The 27,885-nt window shown below is 40.8% G+C and overlaps 1 protein-coding gene, 1 non-coding gene and 1 pseudogene across 13 annotated transcripts in view; 2 read left to right on the forward strand and 1 right to left on the reverse strand.

The window, feature by feature from the left end:
- DNAI3 (dynein axonemal intermediate chain 3) overlaps window positions 1-27,885 on the reverse strand; it is a 106,790-nt gene that overhangs the window by 26,214 nt on the left and 52,691 nt on the right. For 10 of the 12 annotated variants that reach the window (XR_009493788.1, XR_009493789.1, XM_059884546.1 and 7 more), the window contains exons 17-22: window positions 19,842-19,972; window positions 14,490-14,553; window positions 6,008-6,138; window positions 4,081-4,285; window positions 2,535-2,626; window positions 1,211-1,333 (exon numbers count right to left, since the gene is read on the reverse strand). Coding sequence is in view for 10 of the 12 variants with exons in the window: in XM_059884546.1 (XP_059740529.1) it covers window positions 1,211-1,333; window positions 2,535-2,626; window positions 4,081-4,285; window positions 6,008-6,138; window positions 14,490-14,553; window positions 19,842-19,972 (746 nt within the window). In the remaining 2 variants the exon portion in view is untranslated. 12 annotated transcript variants of the gene reach the window in all.
- TRNAW-CCA (transfer RNA tryptophan (anticodon CCA)) lies at window positions 748-819 on the forward strand. Its single transcript has one exon. It is a non-coding gene; the product is annotated as a tRNA-Trp (tRNA).
- LOC101904875 (heterogeneous nuclear ribonucleoprotein A1-like) lies at window positions 21,733-23,059 on the forward strand (annotated as a pseudogene).

The raw sequence follows: 27,885 nt of genomic DNA on the forward strand, positions 1-27,885 counted from the left end.
GTGTCTGAATCTTTGCGACCCTATGGACCATAGCCCACCAGGAGACCGTAGCACACCAAGAATACTAGAGAGGCTTGCCACGCCCTCTTCCAGGGGATCTTCCAGACTCAGGGATAGAGCCCATGTCCCTTACCTCCCCTGCACTGGCAGGTGGGTTCTGAGCCCCAATGGCTCAGGGGAAAAGAATCCACCTGCAATTCAGGAGACTCAGGAGATGAAGGTTCAATCTCTGGGTTGGGAAGATCCCCTGGAGGAGGAAATGACAACCCACTCCAGTATTTTTGCCTGGAGAATCCCATGGACAGAGAGACCTGGTGGGCTACACAGTCCATGGGGTTGCTAAGAGTCGGATGGGACCGAGCAACAACTAGTAGCTATTATGCCCTCTATATACTAGCTCCCACTTAATGACAGTTTATTATTTGTCAGTTTACCTAACTGAAATACTCACAGTAATCTTAAAAGGTTGTTACTAGTATTCCCATTTTAAAAACAAGAGAACCAAAACTCAGCAAAGGTGCAAACCTTGCTCTAGATCTCATGGCTAGTAAGTGGTAGACATGCGATGTGAGTCCACATGTCCTAACTCATATTCCACTCTTTTTTACACTATTTTAATGCATTATTCATTAAACATTAAGTTTCTATGAAATGAAAGCATCCAAATTTTGAATCTCTGTATCCATACTGGTATTTATTTATTTTTTTTTTTCATATTGGTATTTAGATACCACCTAATCTAAAGCTTCCCTGTTGGCTCAGAGGTTAAAGCATCCGCCTCCAATGTGGGAGACCCAGGTTCGATCCCTGGATAGGGAAGATCCCTTGTAGAAGGAAATGGCAACCCGCTCCAGTATTCTTGCCTGGAGAATCTCATGGACGGAGGAGCCTGGTAGGCTACAGTCCATGGGGTCGCAAAGAATTGGACACGACTGAGCAACTTCACTTCACTTCACTTCACTTTAATCTAAGGACTTGAAATATAGAAAATTTCAGAATCTAAATTGGATAGAATCTCACTAGGTGTCCAATTGGTAGTTTGACTCACACTAAGCTAGGAAATCAGAGAACTGCCCTCTTGACTCCCATGAGAAGAAGAGAAGAATGTGAAAAGGCATATTTTTTCTTTTGAATCTGTGGACTAAGCCAAACAAATATAATCCTACTAGTGTTAGAGGAAAGCAATTTTGGTTTCTGAAACTTAACTTACAACTTTTTTCTTCTCCAGTTCCAGCTCCATTTCTCTCTTTTCCTGTTCACGAATTTTTCTGCGCTGTTCTACATATTCCAGATGTTTGACTTCTCTTTCAAAGTAGTGACTTACACTTGATACCTGTTAGAAATACAGGCCCATGAGAGCGGGGCTCACACAGAAGCCTCCATGTTCTTGACAAGGCTCTGGAAGAACGTCTGCTGCTTGTAAGTTATTAGCTAGATTGCCTGCTTTGGGATAAGGCCCAAAGCCCACTACCAGAGGGCTGAGGTTTAGGGACCTGCGAATTGGGGGATGGCAGAAAAGGAGTGGGATTGGAAGGAGAGGGCTGCAGAAAATTGTAATTTTGTAAGAGAAATGTCCTTGGATGCCTCTTTTCCCTCCTTTTTCTCCTTCTCACTTTTAAGGCTGAGGGAAGTTTTGCATTATCAGTCAAACTTGGAAAACCCAGAGGAGGATGTCAGTGGAAACCCTAGAGGGGCTGGAAGCAGAGTTGAGTTCCTGGTCCCCTGAGGAGCGTGTGTGGGCAGAAGAATAGAAGCAGGGAAGGCATCAGAGACCTTGGGCGAGGTGACCAAAGAAGGGAGAGTTTTTTGCCTGCAAGTAACTAGGTTGATATTGTTGGAACTTGCAACAGATTGCAATCTATATATTTAATGTTTACTGTATCCATATTTATGTACTATTTATTGATATTCTTTTTATAAAATAACTATTAACACTGCTTGAAACAAAACCCCTGGATGCTATGCATGCAGGGGCAGAACACTGCCACTTCAGACCTGCTGCCGGCAGTACACCAAGTTGGGGAAGGATGGATGGAGGCTGGCGATGGAGAGATGCAAAAAAATGTCAGCTGGGTCCTCTGGGAAGGGTATCACCAAAATAAAGTCCCATGCTTGGGTTACAATATGAAAATAACTTCCTATGATTATGAATCCCCAAATCAATTCTTCTCTGAATCTGGGCTTCATTTACTTGGCCTTTCTTTCATTGCATGCTTTTTTCCCCCTCTAGTTTTAAGTCATTTATCTCATACAACAGGAATACATCCCCTCATTATTTTATTTTATATTGGAGCATAGCTGATTAACAACGTCGTGTTACTTTCAGATGCATAGCAAAGTGATTCAGCTACACGTATACATATATCTATTCTTTTTCAAATTCTTTTCCCATTTAGGTTAACATCCCCTTATTTTGACTGCATGATTCTTTTATCTTCTTACAGAGCAAAAATGCTGTCATTTCTGAACATATTTCTAAAACCTGTCTCAGCAGTATCTGATCACATAAATCCTCAAAGCCAAAAGTTACTAACCTCATTGGTTGAAGGGTGACTTAATGTCCAAGGAATTTCCAATATATGCAGTGTTCCATAATAATCAGCTATGGCTATAAATTGCTGCTTAGCTAAAAGTTTCAAAAAGTGGGGAGAAAAAACAGCTCTGCAATCAGAAAGTCATCTTAGAGGTTAAACATGTACTGCATTTTTGCTTTGTGATTTCCCAAAGGGCCTGTTGTGATTATAATAATCTTGGCATTTTCATCAGACCTTCATGACTGCAGATTATAATAACACATGAAAGACACTTTTCCAGTTGGTGAAATGAAGGCTGAGACCTTGAGCCTTTCTCAGCCACCCTGCTCATCCCCAATCATGTTTTCTTAGTCTCTACTTTAAGGACTGTGACTCCCAGGTGAGGTTGACCCTCTCTGACTGGATCCATGGCAGATTTGAGAAGAAAGCAGGTACAATACATGGAAGATTTTCACAGAAAAATCATGATGCCAATTTTCACCAAAGACAGTAAGGGCTAAAGGATGCCATTATCCAGATGAATTTCAAATACAGCCAAAACCAGTTTTCTTATTACAGAAACAAATCGCTCCTTTTGGTCATTTTAAATGGGTATAAAACACAAGCATATTTGAGAATTTTAATTTCTTATCTAAACTTTTTTCTCCTCCTTTTCAGAAGGTCTGGTTCACATTGCTAAATCCTAGAATCGTAATCCCTTTAGGTATGCAAAAGCAATGTTTTGCAGCAAATATGGGAAAACACATTTTTGTGACATATACGGTCAAGTAGTAGCCAGACTCTGACACTCTAGAAATCCTGAAGACTGTGTTTCTAAACCTCATGTTTTTTCTGAGAAAATGACAATTTTATGCCCGTGCATCTCTGGAAACAAAGGGAAACTTCTTTTAAATGAGGCAAATATATACTTAGTCTGGGTAGAAAGTATTACTTGGGTGAAATGGAGAAACTGAGATAAAGGATATAAATTACTTTTCTATCGACATGTTCTTGAATTTCTGCTTGCTCTGTTATACACTATTTTTTCCTCACAGTTAATTCAAAAGTTATAGTTTAAATAGATATATGATCTCACAGAGTCATTGAGATTTCATGAAAAGAACTGCTTGATATTGTCCAGGGGAAAGCCATAAAAGTGATAAAATATTGAACATTTGTGACATAACAAAAGATTAAAGATACAGAACTTATTCTATTTGAAAAAGAAGCAGCAAAAGGTAGCAAGGATTTAGGGTTCACCCTGTGATTTAGGGACCCAGAGAGGGTGACAAGCATGCTTTTCATTGCGTGGTTCAAAATCAGCCCCTGCTTGACATACTAAAATGTGTCTCAGAAATAACTGATGAAGAAACTAGTGAAACTCAGGTTGTAACCAAAATTTGAGTAGAAGAGGGAAGGGAAAGGAAGTGCAGTGATGGAAGGGAGGAGGTGGCATGGGGAGAAAAAGCTTGAGAAGCAACATCAGAGGCTTTCCAGATGAATGTCAAAATGTCCCCGGCCCAAAAAATGCAAAATGACTTTGCTCCTTTAATCAGAGTTAACATACCAGAAAAGGTCCAGGGTTTGATGTACATGATCATAGTTATACAGATGTTTTGGGACTGGGCTGGTTCATGAGTTTTCTCAAGAAGGTCCCAGATATCAATGTACCCATCTTCTCGGCCAATATAGAAGACTCCAGGCCTGGTCAGGGACCAGTGCCCTGAGGTGTACCTTTTGGGTGCACAGCATGACTGAAGGAGGGGTCCGGTCTAAAATTAAAAACAAAAGTTTTTGTTATTATCTGAGGGATATTTACAAGGTTTTTTTGTTTTTAGAATAAAACTCAGATGGCTATGATCATATAACAGCAGAATTATGCCTACTCAGAAGTCTTCTTTGTTTTCCTTATAGGGTTTTTATATATGCTGGCTCTTTTCTTTCTTGTATATTTTTATAGTATTTTTTTTCTTATTTTAGTGACTTTTTAAAAAAGATCAAATTTTCTAATTGAGCTATTGGTGGTTCTAATTCAACTGTTCCTAAAGCCCATTGCTATTTGTTTGGAGACTGGTGGACACTGGATGAGTAAAGATTATAAGATTATAAATTTTGCTTATATCTTTATTTTCCTGTCAGGTGCCTACGATGAACAGTCAGTTCTGTGAGCTGCATCCAGTAGTTTATGAATATTCTGGGGGAGAGATTTTGGACCACCAATGTAACATAATAAGATCATTTCTCTTCTCTGCTGTGGGGTACTTTGCCTTCTTCGAGGGGTTTTCATAGAGACAGAAGATCAAAATGCATTCTCTTCCCACCATCACGCTATACCTGGCAACCAGGTGGACCCCTTCACCTACTCATATCTTCCAGGATTAACCTAAGCTATGGAGCTGCCTCCTACCTTCCCAAACATGCAAACAAAGGCTTCTTGTGGGGGACAAACACCACTAATTCATGGACTCCTTACAGGAGACCCTGCAATCTGTTCTTGCTCAGTTACTTCGGTTTCTGTGGCTAACCAGGTTCTTGACCCCTGCACAGTCTTTGGACAATCTTGGCTTAATTTCTTTTTTCTTTAACTGAAAAACTAATACTTGCTTGTTGTAAAGACAAAAAAAAAATCATACCAAAGGACATTGGTATGAAATAGAAGTCCTTTTCTGGAAGGACACTTAAGGAGATCCCAACTTTTTTCAATGACAAACTTGTACACACACAATTTTTTTGAGTATTCATGTAAGTTAGACTCCCAGAAATAAAACGGAAAAGTGTTAGGTCAAAGAATATATATATATATTATAGATATGAAACTCATATATATATATATATATATATATATATTTTTTTTTTCCCCCAGATTTTGATAATTCTCGTAAGTAGCTCATGAAAGGGACATATCATACTGATTTTCCCGCACTCCTGCTTCATTCAATTATACCAATCTTTCTAGGTTTTGGCAGTTTAGCTTCTGACTATCTGGATCCAGGCCCTGTCCTAAATCCTGACCACTGGATTCTTGGCACTGCCCCATCCTGACCTCTGCATGTCTCTGTCTGCCTGGTGATAGAGCCCTTAGATTTCTTACTCCCACTTTCTGGTGACCAGTTGCCTGGTGCAGGAGCAAAGATGATAGACCCATTGCTTCTTTGGGCTTCATACAGTAATCAGTATCCCATCTTGTATTTTAAGGGGAGGGGAAAAACATAAACCAAGTGAACAGCTCACAACAAGTATTTAGAAGACAACACTGGTTTCAGAGAACAAAAGACTTGTAAATGTTTCCTGCCTTCAGGGATGAAAAGCAAATGGTTGTGTTTTCCAAAGGCTTGTATTGGTTCCGCTGACAGGCTGGGGCCCAGGCCATCTGTTCCAATATTTCTAAAAAGCATCCCAAAGGCATTGTTATGTCAGAACAGTCTGTTGTTCCTATTGTTTTTCTCAATAGTAAAGGACCACACACCTACTCCTCCATTTTGCAGGCAACTTACCATAATACCTTCTTTCCAGATGGCTACGTTCCAACCCCCAACAGTGAGGATAATGTCCTTGTAGAAAGGTGACCTCTGAACGGTGTGGACAGCTCCATCATGGACTGTGTAGAGGCTCACAGGCTTCTTTGCTGTTGGAGTGGAAAAGGCCATTTCATCTTTCATAACACTGTTTACATTCCTACAATGAAGAATGGGCAGATCTCTGATGGACAGATAGGTCCTGATTAATGAGGTCTGAGAGTGGAGAACCAGAGATCAGTTGAGGTGAATCAATCTGTCAAGGGACAGCTCCTCTTTTTATGGAAAGTCCAGGGAAATTCCCATCGAAGCCACTTTGGAGGCTCAAAGGAACACTTTCTGTTCTTATTCATTTACTCATTTATTAACCCATCACTTAGTCAGTGTTATAGATTGCTAGTCAATAGATATTTGTGGACTGTTTGTACGTACCAGCTGCTATGGATGGCTGGGTAAAAAATGGTTAATAAACAAACATGATCTGCCCTCTCAGAACTTAAAATCCAGTGGAAAGACAGATACTCCACAAACAAATCCCAAGGTATATAATAAGAAAATGTGAAATGTATTATGAAGGAAAAAAATATCACAAGAAAAAATAACAAGGGACATTTCGAAAGGATTCTCTGAAGGTGAGTCATTTAGGCCTGAGTTCGGCACGGGAAGATTTTGGTGTGGAGTAAATGGCACCCCACTCCAGTACTCTTGCCTGGAAAATCCCATGGACGGAGGAGCCTGGTAGGCTGCAGTCCATGGGATTGCGAAGAGTCGGACACGACTGAGCGGCTTCACTTTCACTTTTCACTTTCATACATTGGAGAAGGAAATGGCAACCTACTCCAGTGTTCTTGCCTGGAGAATCCCAGGAATTGCAGAGCCTGGTGGGCTGCCATCTATGGGGTGGCACAGAGTCAGACACGACTGAAGCGACTTAGCAGCAACAGTAGCAGCATTCCAGACAGAAGGAATGATACACAACAAAGTCCTGGGAAGTGTTTAGAGTATCTATAATTTTGAGGAAGGCAATAGGACTGGAGTCTGATAATCCAGAAAGTGAAGAGGAACTAAAGAACCTCTTGATGAAGGTGAAAGAGGAGAATGAAAAAGCTGGCTTAAAATTTAACATTCAAAAAATGAAGATCATGGCATTCAGTCCCATCACTTCATGGCAAATAGATGGGGAAAAAATGGAAACAGTGACAGACTTTCTCTCGTGCTACAAAATCACTATGGACAATGACTGTGGCTATGAAATTAAAAGACGCTTGCTCCTTGGAAGGAAAGCTATGACAAACATAGTGTATTAAAAAACAGAGACATCACTTTGCTGACAAAGGTCCATATCATCAAAGCTATGATTTTTCCATTAGTCATGTACAGATATGAGAGTTGGACTATAAAGAAGGCTGAATGCTGAAGAATTGATGCTTTCAAACTGTGGTGCTGGAGAAGACTTTTGAGAGTCCCTTGGACAGCAAGGAGATCAAACCAGTCAGTCCTAAAGGAAATCAATCTGAATATTTGTTGGAAGGACTGATACTGAAGCTGAAGCTCCAGTACTTTGGCCAACTGATGCGAACAGCTGACTCACGGAAAAGACTCTGATGCTGGGAAAGATTGAAAGCAGGAGGAGAAGAGGGTGTCAGAGGATGAGATGGTTGGATGGCATCACCAACTCAATGGATATGAGTTTGAGCGAACTCCAGGAGATAGTGAAGAATAGGGAAGCCTGGCGTGTTACAGTCCATGGGGTCACAAAGAGTTGGAGACAACTGAGCAACTGAACAACAACTGATAATCCCAGGGTGAAACATAGGAAACAAATGAAGACCTGGTGAGTCCCGGTGCTGCAGAGCCTTATTAGGAAAAGCATTTAGATTACATTCTAAGTATAATGTGATTTAATGAGTCCTTTAGGGCTAGAAGACGATCTGATTGATATATGAAACGATTCTCTGACTGCTGTGGGAAGAATAGATCAGAGGAGATAAAAGCAAAGAGGGGACACTATGGGAGGTGGATGCTGCATTTATGGTGAGAAAGGATGGTGACTTGAATGAAGATGCAAGGGAGGAGTGGATAATCAAGAAATATTTGTGAGCTAGAGTTGACATGCAGGGTGAAAGAAATGAAGTGCTGAGAATGACAGCCAGGTTTCTGTTAAGAGCAATAGGCTTATTGTACCTTCCATTTATCGCCACTGGGAAGACCAGAGGATGAGCTGGTTTGGATATTAAAATGATGACCTCCCCTTTGTCTCTGTCCTGGGCACCAGGGTACTCCTGCTCCCCTAGTCTGTCTACTCTGCTGTGGCTTGGTTTCCTCTCCCCTGGCCTGGCTTTGGAGCCAGCTGCTCCTCTCGCCTTGCTGCCCAGACCCACAAGTCCCAGGGATGGCCCTAAAAATATGTGCCTGTCTAGGTCAAACTACACTGTGTGTCTACTTTGTACTAAAACCACCAACTTACTCTGAATCTCAACATATTAATAGCTATGTGAAGGTTTGATTTTTTTTTCTCAGAACACCAACATAACATTAAGCAGAAAAAAGAGCCACCATAATCTTTCCAAAAGATGATACAATGTCAAAGAGATTTTTGTCCACCCATGTTCACAGAAGCATTATTTGCAATACTGAAAAGGTAGAAGCAATCCAAATGTCCGTTAATGGATGAATGGATAAGCAGAATGTGGTATGCCCATACAATGGAGTATTATTCATCCTTTAAAAGCAAGGGAATTCTGACATATGCTGCAACATGAATGAAAATTGAGTATATTATTTTAAGGGAAATAAGCCAGTCACAAAGAGGCAAATACTGTATGATTCCACTGACATGAGGTACTTATGACAGTCACATTCATAGGGATAGAAAGCATAAAGTTGGTGGCCAGGGGCTGAGAGGAAAGGAGTGGGAGCTACTGTTTAACCAGAACAGAGTTTCAGTTTCACAAGGTGAAAAGAGTTCTGGAGACTAGTTGCACAACAGTGTAAATATACTTGACACCATGGAACTATACTTTAAAAATGGTTAACGTGTTAAATTTCTTGTTTATGTATATTTTTATCTCAATTTAAAAATTATTTGAAAAACCTTATAAAGTACAAATTTAACTGTAGCTCTTCTAAGTTAAAAACAAACAAACAAAAAGGCCAGTTTTCCTCTAACCAAAGCTCCATCTTGAAGACAGCAGAGAAGACTTATTTCTAAGGCCATCTTGAAGTGATCTGGAAGATTCCTGGGAAGGCAGGAGATCCCTGGAAACCAGCAGCTTTCTTCTTGCTGATGCTGTATTTCTCAGATCTTGGTTTTGTCTTTGTTGAGCTGGATTTCCTATACCATCTCATTCTATGAACAGGGCTATCCAGGAGTCTAGAAGCCCTCTGCCACCAGTGATAGGAATATAGATAACCATCAAGACTGGTGCTTTAATATGTTGAATGTTCTCAGCCCATATAACTTTTCCTTCCTTTTATCCTTCGAAAGACCTTAGTGCCATTCAGCAGTAAATGGAGCTATCCTTAAGTTATTCAATGAAATGCCAGAGCCCCTAGTCAGATAAGAAACTTAAACAAACAAAACAGTAGTTCCCAGAGTCATTATCGAAAGAAGGATTTAGCATCCTGATGTGGTTAAGAGCACAGACAGCCTGGGTTCAAATCCACAGTGTTGCTGTGAAGATTAAATGAGTTAATCCATGGAAAGTACTGGGAAGAGGGCCTGACACATGACACGTGCCAACTTGTGAGTTGAGTACATGAGATGATTATGTCAACTGTCATCATCATCAAATATATCAGCCTGTATTTCTTGGGTCATCTGGAAGCCTTGTTTGATTGTGACTTCTTCATCACACATAGCTCAGGTAGGGTAATCCATCTTTCAGAAGAAGAAGAAACTCTCCTTCTTGCCTTGCACATTTGAACTTGGGGCAGATCGAGAGAAAACGGGTCCTAGTAATTGCCTCATCTTTACTCAGGAAATGTCCATGCTGTTTATGAATGCCATTGGGCTGGTAACTCCCAAGGAAAACACTGCCGGTTCACAGAATGTAAATAAGCCGTACAATTTACAGTTCAGCACCTCTACACATTGACAGTCCCTGAACTTCACCATTATCCAATGGGAATAAGTGTCCTTTGACTTTCCATGTTACAAAATCCTTGATTGGTAATTTTTAAAGTATTAAAGTAAGAAGATGATTTTAAAATACCCTTTAAGTAGGTAGTTAGAGCTATTTCTCTTTCTCTCTCTCTTTTTTTTTTTTTTTTTTGGAATGAACTAAATGCCAAGAAATTAAAAGCAATTTCTCTTTTACTTTTCCACTCATATCCCACTGGCCACAAAGCCCTGGCATGTTTATCTCTAAATCTCTCCCTCTTGAATCTCTCTGTCCATCCTCATCACCCTGCCTGCACATCAGTCCTCTCCATTCCTCATCTATGCTATTGCAACTGGTCATCCTGCTTCCATTGTAAGACCCACCAATAAATTAATCCAAACCTTGCTCTCCTGACAGAGTGATTTTCTGATCATATCAATGGTACTAGGATGAGGTCCACGGCTTAGTGAGGCACTCAAGGCTCTTTGCCATCTAGACCCGAGTGTCCTTCCTGGAGCCTTGCCTGCTGCTGTAGTCCTCTCTACTGCTATGCTTTGGCCAGGAGGTCTCCCTGTTTCCTACTTGTTCACTGCTCTTTTGAGCTTCTGTGTTTTAGTATTTGTTCCTCTTTCTACCTGGAATGTCTTTCTCCATCTGGAAATTTGAGATCTACCCTTTAAGACCCAGCTCAACTGTATCTCTCTATGGTGGGGCCTTTTCTTTTTTTTTAAACTTTTTATTTTGTATTCTGGTATAGCCAATTAGGGCTTCCCCAGTGGCTCAGCAGTAAAGAATCTGCTTGCAATGCAGGAGATGCAGGTGATGCGGGTTTCATCCCTGGGAGCTTGGGAAGCTCCCCTATAGGAGGAAATGGCAATCTACTCTAGTATTCTTGGCAGGAAAATTCCATGGTCAGAGGAGCCTGGTGGGCTGTGGTCCAAGGGGTCACAAGAGTCGGACACGACTGAAGCGACTGAGCATGCATAGCCAATTAACAAGGTTGCGACAGTTTTAGTGAACAGCAAAGGGATCCAGCCATACGTACACATCTATCTGTTCTCCCCCAAACTCCCAAGAGAGTTGGTCCCTTTGTGGGATTCCATGTCACTTAGTGTTTGCTGCCAGCCACAGCACCAAGGACAGTGCAATGTCATCATTTGTTTATGTGGCTGACTTCCAATAAATCAGCGGTCTCCTTTAGGGGAGAAATTATCTTGTTTATCTTTGTATCCCTAGTGCCTGGCACATAGTAGATTCTCAGTAATGATTTGATGAATGAATGGAAGTAAGAACAAACATCAAAGAGGTATAAACATAAAGCTTTTGGTTTTTAAGTTTATTGTCACTGTCTCTGTAGATGGAATACAATTCATTTAAAATAAATAGCTCAACCTGTTTGCCATGGGCTACCTTAAAAGCAGTTTAGGGTAAGCCTCCAAGAAAATCTGAGACCAGGAGGAACCCATATCCATCTGTGCACAACCAAGTCATGGTGTCACAAACTGAGTCATTGCCTCAGCTTGTATCCCAGGGGTGTGGAGGAGACTGTTATCATGTACTAATGTGCCTGACCAGTAGCACATGCACTAACATTCATGGATTATTAAATAAATAGAAACATGAATCAGCATAAAAGTAGGGTTTTTTTTTTTTTCTTATTTTTTGTACCAAACTCTTTCCTGCCTTTCAGGCCCCTGCACTCCTTGGAATGAATGACATTCATCATTCAGCAGTTATTTATCGATCATTTAACATATGCTGGGCACTGTTCTTTGCCCAGGGAATATAGCAGTGAACAGAACAGCTAGAATTCCCTCCCCTCTGGGGATGACATTCCAGTGGGACACTCTTCTACCAACCCTTGATGTGGCTGACTGATCTACTTTGGACAGAGAATTTAAGGGAGTTAAAGGAGGGTAGAGGGCTGAATCAGGAGGGAGTGGAGCCCTGGAAGCAGAGACCAAGTTGACGGTGATCTCAGGTGGGCCCACCCACCCAGGGGTGAAGAGAGCCTGAGCAGAGGGGACAAGAGTATCACATAGGTGTAGGGGGAGTGGAAGTGCCAGAACTAAGTAACCAGATGGAGAGGGATGTGAAGGTTTCCAGCCAGATAGCTGGCGCTATAATGGATGTGTGTGTGTGTGCTAAGTCACTTCAGTCATGTCCAACTCCTTGTGACCCTGTGGACTGTAGCCCACCAGGTTCCTCTGTCCATGGGTTTCTCCAGGCAAGAATACTGGACTGGGTTGCCATGCCCTCCTCCAGAGGATGCCCACTGCCCCCGCCCACCAGGGATCCAACTCATGTCTGCCCGTGTCTCCTGATTTGCAGGTAGATTCTTCACCCACTGAACCACCTGGGAAGCCCAATATAATGGGCTCTTAACAAATATTTATTAACTGGGTACAAATTATTCCTTTGACTCAGTTCAGTGTCAAAGTTCCTCATTTCAGCTATGAGAGCCAGGAGATACTAACTCTCTTAGAGGACTTTGGTAAAGGCTGAGGTTGCATACGTAAAGCTCCTGACAACTCCAGCAAGCACTGTCAGTTCAGTTCAGTTGCTCAGTCGTGTCCGACTCTTTGTGACCCCATGGACTGCAGCACGCCAGGCCTCCCTGTCCATCACCAACTCCTGGAGTTTACTCAAACTCACGTCCATTGTTTCCAGATGACAATGACCACCCTGGAGGCAATGCTGACAAGCCGATTTCGCAGGTCTACGGCAGACACTAGCCTGCAGAACCAGACTCAGAAGTGAAGATTAAGGCGGAGATCTGAGCCCCAACAGCTGTCCCCTGCAGGCAGTGGCTCTGACCTTTGGACCTCAATCACTCGCACATAGGTCCATCTGCTCCAACCACCCACAGGACTGACTAGATCCCCTTCTGCAAACCAAGACTCATTGCTTCTTCTCACTGCTCCACAGGGTTCAAGTGGTTCCAGGAGCTGCCTCTTCCTTATCTCATGGTTATTCCACACTCTGAAAAGTAGGTCAAATATATGTTCATGCCATGATAAAATCCAAAGCATTAAAGCAAGTGGTTGTAATTGTAGTGTGCCCCAAGGCTCTGAGCTTTGACGGGGAACTTAGCTTATTGGTGGTGGTGGTTTAGTGGCTAAGCCATGTCCAACCCTTGTGACTCCATGGACTGTAGCCTGCCGTGCTCCTCGGTCCATGGGATTTCCCAGGCAAGAGTACTGGAGCGGGTTGCCATTTCCTTCTCCAGGAGATCTTCCCAACCCAGGGATTGAACCAGTCTCTTGCGTTTCCTGCATTTGGCAGGTGGATTCTTGAGCCAGCAGGGAAGCCTGAATCATTGACTCTGATTCTTGTTCATACCTGGGTGTGACCCTCCTACCTCTGTTCAGCTGCCCAGAGTCCGGGCCTAGGATCAGGGGAACACATGAACACCAACCAGTCCCAGCCCCTAGAGTTACTTCTCCCTTACAGTGCTGAGGTCTTCAAGATCTTGGTGAATTTAGCTTATAATTTCACCTTGACTCAGGTTTTCCACACTGCTGAGCTACTGGGTTGTTGAAGTATTGAAACAGCATTGTTGTTTTAAAATTGAATTGTCCAAGCGTCTCCATAATTTAAGCACCAACAGATTAGTGCTCCTCAAATTTTGGTGTGAAAACAAATCACCTGGAGAATTTTATCAAAATCTGTATTTAGATTCAGTAGGCCTGGGGTAGCATCCTGTTTTTCTAACAAGCTCCTAGGTGACAATGGTGTGGCTTATCTGAAGCCCTCACTTCAATAGCAAGTGTAGGGTCAGAACCTCACATGCCTTCCCTCCTATAAGGCAGGCCAGGGCTCCTTGGTGCTTTGGAAAAAAGAAACAGCTTATTAATAATGGAGCAATCATCAAAACTTACTCATAGGATGAACCTAGAACATATTATACAGAGTGAAGTTGTCAGAAACAAATACTGTATATTAACGCATATATATATATAACGCATATAGAAAGACAGTACTGATCAACCTATTTGCAGGGCAGCAAAGGGGACACAGACATAGAGAACAGACATGGTGAGGGGGAGGAAGAAGAGGGTGGGGTGTTTGGAGAGAATAACATGGAAACATGTACATTACCATATGTAAAATAGGTAGCCAATGAGAATTTGCTGTGTGACTCTTTAACAACCTAGAGGCGTGGGATGGGGAGGGAGGTGAGAGGGAGGTTCAAGAGGGAAGGGACATAGGTATACCTATGGCTGATTCATGTTGGTGTTTGGCAGAAACCACCACAATATTGTTGACCAATTATCTTTCAATTAAAAATAAATGAATTGAATTATTGAAAAATCATAGGAAACATATAGAAACAATAAAGAAGGAAAAAACCTCACCCATAAATCGGCCAGTTTCAGGGTCTCTTTCCATTTTCCAATCTGTGTATATCACTTCACCTTCCTAAAAACATGACAGGTTTCTGATGAGTACACTGACAACTTAAGAGACAGAAAACCTCACATTCATGTGCTAAGACTGATTGCAACCCAAACACAAAGCAACAGGTTGATTTAATCAAATGACAGTTGGGTGCAGTGAGGGTGACGGGGGAAGGTTCAAAAATGATTACTTGATTTTATATTAAACAAGCAAATGAATTTGTTGAGTTTTTATTTGCACACAGTGATTGGAAGAATACAGGCAATTATGAAAATAATCTAGCTACACAAAGTCCAACTGCTGGGTTTCCAGAGTCTGTTGTTAACAGAAAATTGTCCCAATGGATGTAAAGCTCCAGAAGGGGAGGGATCTCATCTGATTTATTCAGTGATGTGTCCTCAGCATGTTACAAAAAATCATGCAATAAGAGAGAAGGAGGAAATATGTATTCATCATATAGTACTCATCATCTTTGAATGCTGAGAACAGGAAATAAAGTTCCAACCAAACAACATAACAAGTAATATATATTCCAGTTCTATTTATGGCCATTTTAAGGAGAAGAGAAGACAAAGGAACCTGGTGTAGGCAGAAATTACCACTCAGAGGAGAAAGACAGAGAGAACCAGTGAATGACAGAGATGGGGAGAAGTTTAGAGAAAAAATTTAGTCTCATGCCACCATCCTATAGATATAAAACCCAGACATAATCTCCTAATCTCATTTTTTTTCCACCAGATAATAAGAGGAAAACACAGAGAAGGGTGTATCAAAAAATGAGTTAAGAGGACTCAGAGAAGGGCATGGATTGGGATTATAGGGGAGGGAGGGGAGATGGAAAAACATTTGATTTATACAAAGTGTAGGACAATCTCAAGCAACCGAGGCCACTCTTTCACTCATCCACGTCAACTCACTTGATAGACAAGGACTGTGTTTGGTGCTGGAAATTCAGAGTCTGAGGACAAGTCTTCCCTCCCCTCTTGGTGCACAGTCTAAGGGAACAGGCACCTGGAATATGTCTACTGTACACGTCACCCTTGGGGCTATGGTTTACTCCAACACCATAAACTGTGGTGTTGGAGAAGACTCTGGAGAGTCCCTTGGACAGCAAGGAGATCCAACCAGTCCATCCTAAAGGAAATCAATCCTGAATATTCATTGGAAGGACTGGTGCTGAAGCTGAAACTCCAATACTTCGGCTACCTGATGCAAAGAGCTGACTCATTAGAAAAGACCCTGATGCTGGGAAAGATTGAAGGCAGGAGGAGAAGGGGATGACAGAGGATGAGATGGTTGGATGGCATCACCGACTCAATGGACATGAGTTTGAGTAAACTCTGGGAGTTGGTGATGGACAGGGAGGCCTGGCGTGCTGCAGTCCATGGGGTCACAAAGAGTCGGACACGACTGAGCAACTGAACTGAACTGACAGTGCTTGCTGGAGTTGTCAGGAGCTTTACGTATGCAACCTCAGCCTTTACCAAAGTCCTCTAAGAGAGTTAGTATCTCCTGGCTCTCATAGCTGAAATGAGGAACTTTGACACTGAACTGAGTCAAAGGAATAATTTGTACCCAGTTAATAAATATTTGTTGAGAGCCCATTATATTGGGCTTCCCAGGTGGTTCAGTGGGTGAAGAATCTACCTGCAAATCAGGAGACACGGGCAGACATGAGTTGGATCCCTGGTGGGCGGGGGCAGTGGGCATCCTCTGGAGGAGGGCATGGCAACCCAGTCCAGTATTCTTGCCTGGAGAAACCCATGGACAGAGGAACCTGGTGGGCTACAGTCCACAGGGTCACAAGGAGTTGGACATGACTGAAGTGACTTAGCACACATGCACAGACATCCATTATAGCGCCAGCTACCTGGCTGGAAACCTTCACATCCATCTGGTTACTTAGTTCTGACACTTCCACTCCCCCTACACCTATGTGACATTCTTGTCCCCACTGCTCAGGCCCTCTTCACCCCTGGGTGGGCCCACCTGAGATCACCGTCAACCTGGCCTCTGCTTCCAGGGTTCCACTCCCTCCTGATTCAGCCCTCTGCCCCTCTTAAACTCCTTTATATTATCTGTCCAAAGTAGAAGGATCAGTCAGCCACATCAAGGGCTGGTAGAAGAGTGCCCCACTGGAATGTCAGGCCCTAGAGGGCAGGGAATTCTAGCTGTTCTGTTCACTGCTATATTCCCTGGGCAAAGAACAGTGCCCAGCATATATTAAATGATCAATAAATAACTGCTGAATGATGAATGTCATTCATTCCAAGGAGTGCAGGGATCTGAAAGGCAGGAAAGACTTTGGTACAAAAAATGAGAGAGAAAAAAATCAGAGCAGAAAGAGTGAGGAGATTGGTACAGATGAGGTAGAGAGAGAGAAAGGAGGCAACTTATGCAGAAACTTACAGGCCTTGGTGTAAGGAGTTTGAATTTTTCATGTATCATGAAGAAGTCACTGAAGAGGAGTTAAAGCCACGGGTGTCAGGCTTTCAGTTAGTTCAGTTCAGTCACTCAGTCGTGTCCAGCTCTTTGCGACCCCATGAACCACAGCACACCAGGCCTCCCTGTCCATTACCAACTCCCAGAGTTTACCCAAACTCATGTCCATTGAGTTGGTGATGCCATCTAACCATCTCATCCTCTGTCATCCCCTTCTCGTGCTGCCTTCAATCTTTCCCAACATCAGGGTCTTTTCAAATGAGTCAGCTCTTCACATCAGGTGGCCAAAATATTGGAGGTTCAGCTTCAACATCAGTACTTCCAATGAACAACCAGGACTGATTTCCTTTAAGATGGACTGGTTGGATCTCCTTGCAGTCCAAGGGACTCTCAAGAGTCTTCTCCAACACCACAGTTCAAAAGCATCAATTTTTCTGAGCTCAGCTTTCTTTATAGTCCAACTCTCACATCCGTATATGACCACTGGAAAAACCATAGCCTTGACTAGACGGACCTTTGTTGACAAAGTAATGTCTCTACTTTTTAATATACTTGTCTAGATTGGTCATAACTTTCCTTCCAAGGAGTAATTTAATTTCATGGCTGCAATCACCATCTGCAGTGATTTTGGAGCCCAAAAAGATAAAGTCTGTCACTGTTTCCATTGTTTCCCCATCTATTTGCCATGAAGTGATGGGCCCAGATGCCATGATCTTCATTTTCTGAATGTTGAGCTTTAAGCCAACTTTTTCACTCTCCTCTTTCACTTTCATCAAGAGGCCCTTTAGTTCTTCACTTTCTCTCATGAGGGTGGTGTCATCTGCATATCTGAGGTTATTGATATTTCTCCCGGCAATCCTGATTTCAGCTTGTGCTTCCTCCAGCCCAGCATTTCTCATGATGTACTCTGCATAGAAGTTAAATAAGCAGGGTGACAAATACAGCCTTGATGTACTCCTTTTCCTATTTGGAACCAGTCTGTTGTTCCATGTCCAGTTCTAACTGTTGCTTCCTGACCTGCATATAGGTTTCTCAAGATGCAGGTTAGGTGGTCTGGTATTCCCATTTCTTTCAGAATTTTCCACAGTTTATTGTGATCCACACAGTCAAAGGCTTTGGCATAGTCAATAAAGCAGAAATAGATGTTTTTCTGGAACTCTCTTGCTTTTTCCATGATCCAGCAAATGTTGGCAATTTGATCTCTGGTTCCTCTGCCTTTTCTAAAACCAGCTTGAACATCTGGAAGTTCATGGTTCACGTATTGCTGAAGCCTGGCTTGGAGAATTTTGAACATTCCTTTACTAGCATGTGAGATGAGTGCAATTATGCAGTAGTTTGAGCATTCTTTGGCATTGCCTTTCTTTGGGATTGGAATGAAAACTGACCTTTTCCAGTCCTGTGGCCACTGCTGAGTTATCCAAATTTGCTGGCATATTGAGTGCAGCACTTTCACAGCATCATCTTTTAGGATTTGAAATAGCTCAACTGGAATTCCATCACCTCCACTAGCTTTGTTTGTAGTGATGCTTCCTAAGGCCCATTTGACTTCACATTCCAGGATGTCTGGCTCTAGGTAAGTGATCACACCATCATGATTATCTTGGTTGTGAAGATCTTTCTTGCACAGTTCTTCTGTGTATTCTTGCCACCTCTTCTTAATATCTTCTGTTTCTGTTAGGTCCATACCATTTCTGTCTTTTATTGTGCCCATCTTTGCATGAAATGTTCCCTTGGTATCTATAATTTTCTTGAAGAGATCTCTAGTCTTTCCTAGTCTATTGTTTTCCTCTATTTCTTTACATTGATTGCTGACGAAGGCTTTCTTATCTCTCCTTGCTGTTCTTTGGAACTCTACATTCAAATGGGTATATCTTTCCTTTTCTCCTTTGCTTTTCGCTTCTCTTCTTTTCACAGCTATTTGTAAGGCCTCCTCAGACAGCCATTTTGCTTTTTTGCATTTCTTTTTCTCGGGGATGGTCTTGATCCCGGTCTCCTGTACAATGTCAGTAACCTCCGTCCATAAATCATCTTAAAGATTTTCTTTCTGAAGCTGTCATCCTTGGCCTATAAAACTTTGGTGTGCACAGAGACAAATATTATATGATTCCACTTGCATTTGACTACTAAAACAGTCAAATTCATTGAGAAAGTAAGTAAAATTGTGGTCGCAGGAGCTGGAGTCAGTAGGGAATGCAGAGTTACTGCTTTAACTGGGACAAAACTTCAATTTGGGATAATGAAATAGTTCTCAAGACGGATGGTGGTGAGAGTTACCCAATGATATGAATATACTTAGTACCACTGAATGGTATACAAAAAAATGGTTAAGATGGTAAATTTCATGTTTATGCATAGTTTGTCATTATTGTTACTATATCCAATTGCTATTTACCTTTTGAATTGAGTGAGTTTTTCACTCTCCTATTAGATTGTACTGGCCTAACAAAGCAATATATTTTCTTAGTAAATCTGAAACACTTAGCATAGTTTTTCCATATGGTATAGGTATTTGATAAATATTTGCAAGTTGATAATTTATTAGTAAAAAGAGTCATACTTACTTTTATAGTCTTTTATTAGTAGAAAGTCATATCTAATTTTATAGACTGTTCACATTTATGAATTTAAAGACATCTAAGAACTTGATAGACTATTCAAATATGAACCTATGAGACATTGAGGTTAAAATTTTTAAATGTAAGCAAGCATATAAAAATATGAAAACAGGATAAATATTGTAAGCCAAAAGATAGAAGACTAAAAAATGTATTGTAAGCCCTCATAAGACAAACATACTATAGAGGTCATAATCATATATTTAAATGTAATTTAAATGCTAATTTTAGAAGCAGGTAATTCCAACTCACCTCTGTTCCCACAAAGAACTTGGTGCAGAAGTCATCTATTGGCTTGAGAATATTGCTCAATGCATTCTCCAGATTCTGGTATGGGTTCATTTCTCCTGCCTTCACTGCTTTGCTCTGGGCTAATATTTTTTCTTTTAGAGATATTTGGATAGAAGAAGCACATATTTACATTGAAAGATCTTCTAAAATATGATTAGTTTATGTTCTCTGTCCTTTCTCACACATATCCACCCTACTTCCTCCCCAGTGTGGTGGGCGTAAGTCCAAGAATTTTTAGACTTCTAATTTAGCAGTAGAATGCATTTTTCAAGCCACAGTTTATATGGAATCCCTTGCCTTTGAACCTGATCAAAGCCACATTGCTCTGGTTTTCCACACACTGGAAAGGGAAGACTCCTCTGCCCACTTTTCAGGGGCTCTAAAAGTTTCCATGGCACAGTCTGAAAGTCACTTCTACAATATCTATATTATCTCAGAATTATTGACAGTATACTGGACACAAAATACATCCTCTAGGTTATATAACACCCTTGGATTTTCTCAATAAGAGATAGCATTGATATTTCTCTTGAATTAACACCCTTGACAATCTCTAATGAGCAATTCACATTATTTTTATACAGTTGGCATCATATAGCAATTTTTAAAAATAATTCAAGGTTAGCCTTTCACGTGTAAATTTTTTAACTGCTAAAAACTAAATCCAAAAAAAAAAAAACTAAATCCATCTAACGTGTTATTTGTGTTTGTCATAAATACAGCATGTTGAACGTTATTTAATGCTGGCTGATTATTTCAGGTTTATTGTTTGAGAACTTCAATGATTATACTATATCATAGTTCTCCATGTAAACAGTATGAGCACAGCTAAACTAGGGGGTGAAATTCAAATGTCATCTGTAACTTTTATCTTTTTAAAAGCATCTGAAAAAAAAAAGCATCTGATTAATCTTAATTAATCTAAAATTAGTAAATGCTATTTTTTGAGATCTTAATAAATGTTAATTGAAGCTTTTAAAAAGAGAGAAAAGCACGAATAAAAGAGCAAAAATCATTCATTATCACATTTCCCAGAGGTATCACTATTAAAATATTGGTCTATTTTCCTCTATTACTTTTTGGTGATTATATATAGACAGTTTATTTTTTAAGTGGGTTTTCTAGCTTTACATCCTTCTTTTCTATTCTCTTAAAGATATATCTTGGGCATTTTTCCAAATCACTTATTTTTTTTTAACATGATATTATATTCCTAGGAAAGATCATAAAGAAATGTTAAGCTCACAATACTTTACTCATCACACACACCTTTAATATATTCTCTGGGTTATATTAACCATGGAAGAACCAACAAAAGTATAAATGAAAACTAAATAGGAGAAGAAAACTTCAACTATACTAAAAATACATTTTGCATTTCAAAAACACTTTGCCATAATCTCAGACAAAAGTAAAAGATAATCATCATGATTTAGTAAGCATAGTCAACCAACACTTCCTTTGTTCGGGATCTACACACTTTGTGCAATCCCTTTTCATACTGGGTAAGACATTAAAAACAAGTACCAAAGTAAGCCAAACATGGGATCTTTAACTAGCTGTATTACACAGTGTCATCAACACTTCAAGAAATAACTAGACACATTCAACCACACTGTTCCTTCTAAAAGATATTATTCACAATGCATTTAGCAAGAGCAAAAAAGGCATTTCATATCTACTTAATACATAAAATTAAAATATTTATTTCAAATTCTTCACTCTCATTTTTATGTTTTTCTCTTTTTAAAATAATGTACATAAATATATTACCAGAGTAGAACATACATAAATACATTGTAAATAAATACATGTTCCTTGGGAATATGTGCTTAAAAAATGTTTGCTGAGATACGTTTGTTAGGTTATTCCTTTCTGCCCATGGATGCTGCAGAGAAAGCATCGTTGAAGTCTTTCCCCCCTCCACTGCCGTCATGTCTAAATCAGTCTCCCAAAGAGCCTGAACAGCTGCAGAAGCTCTTCATCAGAGGATTGAGCTTTGAAACAACTCACGAGGGTCTGAGGAGCCGTTTTGAGCAATGGGGAACGCTCACAGACTGTGTGGTAAGGAGGGATCCAAACGCCAAGCGCCCCTGAGGCTTCGGGTTTGTCACATACGCCACGGTGGAGGAGGTGAAAGGAAGGCCACACAGGTGGACGGAAGAGTTGTGAAACCCAAGAGGGCTGTCTCAAGAGAAGATTCTCAAAGACCTGGTGCCCACTTACCTGTGAAAAAGGTTTTTGTTGGTGGCATTAAAGAAGACACTGAAGAACATCACCTGAGAGATTATTTTGAACAGTATGGGAAAACTGAAGTGATTGAAATCATTACTGACCAAGGCAGTGGCAAAAAGAGAGGCTTTGTTTTTGTAACCTTTGATGACCATGACTCCGTAGACAAGATTGTCATTCAGAAATACCACACTGGGAATGGCCTCAACTGTGAAGTGAGAAAAGCCCTGTCTAAGCAAGAGATGGCTAGTGCTTCATCCAGCCAGAGAGGTCGAAGTGGTTCTGAAGACTTTGGTGGCGGTCGTGGAGGTGGTTTGGGTGGGAGTGACAACTTTGGTCGTGGAGGAAACTTCAGTGGTCGAGGTGGCTTTGGTGGCAGCCGTGGTGGTGGCGGATATGCTGGCAGTGGGGATGGTTATAACGGATTTGGTAATGACGGAAGCAATTTTGGAGGTGGCGGAGGCTACAATGATTCTGGCAATTACAACAATCAATCTTCAAATTTTGGACCCATGTAAGGAGGAAACTTTGGAGGCAGAAGTTCTGGCCCCTATGGTGGTGGAGGCCAATACTTTGCCAAACCATGAAATGAAGGTGGCTATGGTGGTTCCAGCAGCAGCAGGAGCTATGGCAGTGGCAGAAGGTTTTAATTACTGCCGGGAAACAAAGCTTAGCAGGAGAAGAGAGCCAGAGAAGTGACAGGGAAGCTACAGCTTACAACAGATTTGTGAACTCAGCCGAGCACAGTGGTGGCAGGGCCTAGCTGCTACAAAGAAGACATGTTTTAGACAATACTCATGTGTATGGGCAAAAAACTCAAGGCCTGTGCTTGTGACTAATTGTATAACAGGTTATTTTAGTTTCTGTTCTGTGGAAAGTGTAAAGCATTCCAACAAAGGGTTTAATGTAGATTTTGTTTTTGTACCCATGCTGTTGATTGCTAAATGTAATAGTCTAATCATGATGCTGAATTAAATGTCGTTTTTGTTTTTTTTTTTTTAATGTGCTGCGTAAAGTTAGTCTACTCTGAAGCCATTTTGGTAAACTACCGTGTGAAGTTAGAATTCCTTCAGGGTGATGCCAGGTTCCATTTGAAATTTATTTACAACCTGCTTTGGTGGAGAAGCTGTTGTCTTCAGAACCTTGGTATAGTTGAACTGACAGTTACTGTGATGTGACCTGGAGTTTAAATGGGTGACCATTTAAAGAGTCACCCATGCAAAGTCATGGAGTTTTTTTTTTATTATTATTATTAATGACTGTTGGCACATCCTATGCAATATATCTAAATTGAATTATGGTACCAGATAAAGTTTTAGATGGGAATGAAGCTTGTGTATCATCCATTATCATGTGTAATCAATAAAAGATTTAATACCCTCAAAAAAAAAATGTTTCCTGAGGGAGTGCTCCCCTGGTCTAACAAGGGGAACCAAGTGTCTCATCCAAGGGTCACTGCTGATAATGCAAAGGAAAAGGCAAATGTGCGAAAAGGAAAAGGCATTGTGGACACAGATTTAGTTATCCTCTGTGAGAGACGGCATGGGGGCCTGAGGACAGAGGCAGGGGTGACTCATGTTATGAGTTCTATTCTAGATGCACTGACGTTGTATGGGTGGGGTGGGTTCAGTACAAAGAGACAGTGAGAGACAAGATTTAAGGATCCTCAGCACAGGTAGGGGAGCACACTATGTTATCAAAGGGAGAGTGTGCAACAGGGAAAACACACAGTTCAAGTAAATTCCTGATGAGAGGGCAGCAAGGCGAAATGCAGCCAGGAAAAGGATCAGAGGAGGGACACTAAAGAGGGATCAGGAAAATCTCAGAATCCAAGGTGGGAGCTCCAAGAAGACGGGCTTAGTCAATAGCATTTAATTTGATGGTCAAAGAAGATGAGGCCTGAGAAAAATGTTATCATCAGCTGCATTTATTCAGACTTGCCTGGAATAACTTGGATATGTATTGAATTCAACATCATCCACACAGGTCATGAATTTTCCATCAGCAGCTGCTAATAGTTGCTAACATTTACTGAGTGCTGACTACATACCAGGCACTAAGCTGTGTGCACTAAACCATATCATTCCATTCTCACAATAATTCCCAAGGTGTTGAAGTGTTAATCCTCCTTCAAGGGTGAGTAAACTGAGGGTCAGAGAGATTAAGTAGCTGGCCCAAGGTCTCACAGATGGTAGCTAATGCTGATTGTGAGTTGATGATAAGCAGTTCTTACTGCTTACATGTATTAGCTCATTTTATCTTCATAACACTCTAGGAGGTAGTTGCTGCTATTATTTGCTCCCCTTAGTTTCATCTCTCTCCTTTCAAACACATGGGGGGAAAAGGCACAGACAGATCTGTTCAAATAATAAACTGTGGCTTTTGAATTTAAACCCAGCATCCAAAATCTACATCCTATTGCACCTCAAAAAGCTCTGAAAAATTACTCCAAAGACACAGTGGGGAAAGGTCAGTATATATGTGATTTTGGTGAAAAGAGAATATATGCAATTAAGCACATATTTTTCCAGAAGGTTTCTACTAGTACCATGAAGCTTTTGGTATCATGAGGAATCGTCATCACCATGAAGGACTTTAGTGCTTTTCTTGATAAGAGGAGATACAACAATTGGGCTCATAAAATAGGCTCCTGAAAATATCTCTCTGAAGATCACTATTTGTTAAAAGAACACTAGAAAAAACTTACCATGAAAGAAATGGATAGAAAGGACAAAGTGAATAGGATTCACAGAGTTGCGTTCAAAGAATATTCAAGAGAATCTCTAGATAAACTAAAAGATTTAGCCAAGTTAGTTGCTTTGAAATCAGCATTGTCTTATACTTAATATAAATTCAAATTTATAATTTCAAAAAAGAATCCCCATTCACAATAGCAAGAGAAGTTTTAAGAAATTTAGAAAGAATTCTTTTTTAAGAAAGGAGATTCAGACTGATTGCAAAAATTAAAAAACCTTATCGAAAAGTTACTATTTAGAAGAGCACTGGCTTTTATGGCTCTAACATGGCAGGCAATGGCACCCCACTCCAGTACTCTTGCCTGGAGAATCCCATGGATGGAGGAGCCTGGTAGGCTGCAGTCCATGGGGTCGCGAAGAGTTGGACATGACTGAGCGACTTCACTTTCACTTTTCACTTTGATGCATTGGAGAAGGAAATGGCACCCCACTCCAGTACTCTTGCCTGGAGAATCCCAGGGACAGAGGAGCCTGGTGGGCTGCCGTCTATGGGGTCGCACAGAGTTGGACACAATTGAAGCGACTTAGCAGCAGCAACGTGGCAGGCCTGTGGCCACTAGATGGCAACAGAGTACCAGACACAAACTGAAGGAACTCAGGAAAATGATGGTAGAACAGCATGAACCTGTGATTCCTAGTCAGTGAACCCATCATAACAAGCAAAATGTGATAGAGAAGGCTATGAGTGTGTTCTAGTCAACAGGTCCAAATCTGGCCAGAGTAGGTAGATAGATGGCAGCGTGTGCAAGGAAGATCTCAAAATACCATAGTTAGATCTCCAACTCCTGAAAGGTGACCGGCGACAGGAGACAGGACATGGTCATGCCTTTAGAGATAAGAGGCATATGTTAGAAAGATCCAAGGGGATCACCAAGTGAAAGTTAAGTCTTTTTCTGATTTGTGGTACTGTTGACATATCAACTTAATACAGGTAAGAGGACATGGCCAACTATAGTCTCAGATGAGAATTAAAAACATATGCCATATCTCCTTTCTGAGCTGATTTAGTCAAATACACCTTTTTCTAAGGAATCTCCAAGGGCCATAAGAAGTATATGTTAGAAAGACTCAGGGGATCAAGTGAAAGACTTGACTTGGTGATCCCCTGGATCTTTCTAACACATGCCTCTTATCTCTAAAGGCATTACTATGGCCATGTTCTGCCTCCTGTTGCCGGTCAGCTATCAGGAGTTGGAGCTCTAACTAGGGTATTTGAGAGTCAAACATGACTGAATGACTTTGGGCTTCCCTGGTGGTTCAGTCGGTAAAGAGTCTGCCTACAATGCAGGAGACATGGGTTTGATCCCTGGGTCAGGAAGATCCCCTGGAAAAGGAAATGGCAACCCACTCCAGTATTCTTGCCCAGAAAATCCCATGGATAGAAGAGCCTGGTGGGCTACAGTTCATGGGATCATGAGTCAGACACAACTTAGTGACTAAACCAAAAAAATCTCAACAAAATGATTTTGTCTGGAAAGAGAACATTCATTTGATGAAGCTCCTGTTTGATGGCATTTGGGTCATGTTTCAAGTTTTCTTTTATGTAGTCCCTTCCTTAAGCAGATTCAGATATGGATTTGTCATTTATTTTAGTGTGTGTCCCACCAGAATGTAAGCTCCTTGAAAGTAGGGACTTGTCTATGCACAGATATATCCTCAGACACTGGCACTTTGTAGGAATTTAATACATTTCATATCTGTTTTGAATAGATACAGATATGATGATAATAACAATGGGGAAATTATCCTCTAAAAGTTAAAGGATGACAGTATTTCTAAATAATTCTCTTACCACATTGAGCTTTATGTGCCCATTCCCTATTGTTAGCTGTGCCTACACTAAAATGAAATATGATGTTCTCTAAGGAAAAAAAGGTTTCTGTCTCCTGAGATGGTAACATATTTAGGCAATCATCAGAAAGAGATGGGCTAAGAGTCTAATGTAAAGAAATGAAGGATCAATAGAAATTATACTCACTTGAAGAATGTTAAAGTTACAATTCATATTTTTTTAAAATAAGTAGTCATATTTCATAATGCATTTTAAAAAGCACACTTTAGAAAGACCTCTGCTTTGGGTCAAGAAGGAGCATAAATTAGCTTTATTAAAGTTAAAAACTTCTGCTTTTCAAAGGAAATGTTAGGAGAATAACACAATGATTTATTAGAGTATAAATCACAGGCTGAGAGAAAATATTTGCAAATCATGTATTTGATAAAGGACTAGTATGCAGATTATATTAGGAACTCATAAGGCTCGATAATAAGAAATCAAACAATACAACTAAAAAATTGACAAAAATTTTGAACACTTCACCAGGGAAGATATACAGGTGGCAAACAAATACATGAAACTATGGTCAACATCTTTAGCCATTAGATAAAGGCAAATAAGATATCAATAACATATTTTAGTATTCTTGCCTGGAAAATTCCATGGGCAGAGGAGCCTAATGGGCTACAGTCCATGGGGTTGCAAAGGGTTGGACACAACCGAGTGGCAGAGCACACACACACACCATATTTCAGAATGATTAAATTGAAAGGACCAGTCACACCAACTGTGAGGATGTAGGAGAACAGGAAACTCTCATATACTGCCAGGGGGAAATGTAAACGGGTACAAACACTTTGGACAACACTGGTGGTTTGTTTAAAAGTTAAACATACACCTGCCATATGGTCTAATCAGTCCATTCCTAGATATTTACCCAAGACAAATGAAAGCATATGTCCATACAAAGACTTGCATATGAACATTCACAGAAGCTTTATTTATGTCGTAGCTGAAAACAATGCAAATGCCCATCAACAGTGGAATGAATACACATCTGTGGTATATCCATGCAATGAAATATTTCTCTGGAATAAAAAGGAATAAACTACGGATATGCACAACAACTTGGATGAATCCCCAAATAATGAGCTGACTGAAAGAAGACAGACCCAAAAAGTATAACTGTGTGATTTACAGAAAACTCTAGAAAATGCAAATTCTTAGTGACATAAAGTGGATC

The sequence above is a fragment of the Bos taurus genome, chromosome 3, assembly GCF_002263795.3.
Source record: "Bos taurus isolate L1 Dominette 01449 registration number 42190680 breed Hereford chromosome 3, ARS-UCD2.0, whole genome shotgun sequence".
NCBI lineage: Eukaryota > Metazoa > Chordata > Mammalia > Artiodactyla > Bovidae > Bos > Bos taurus.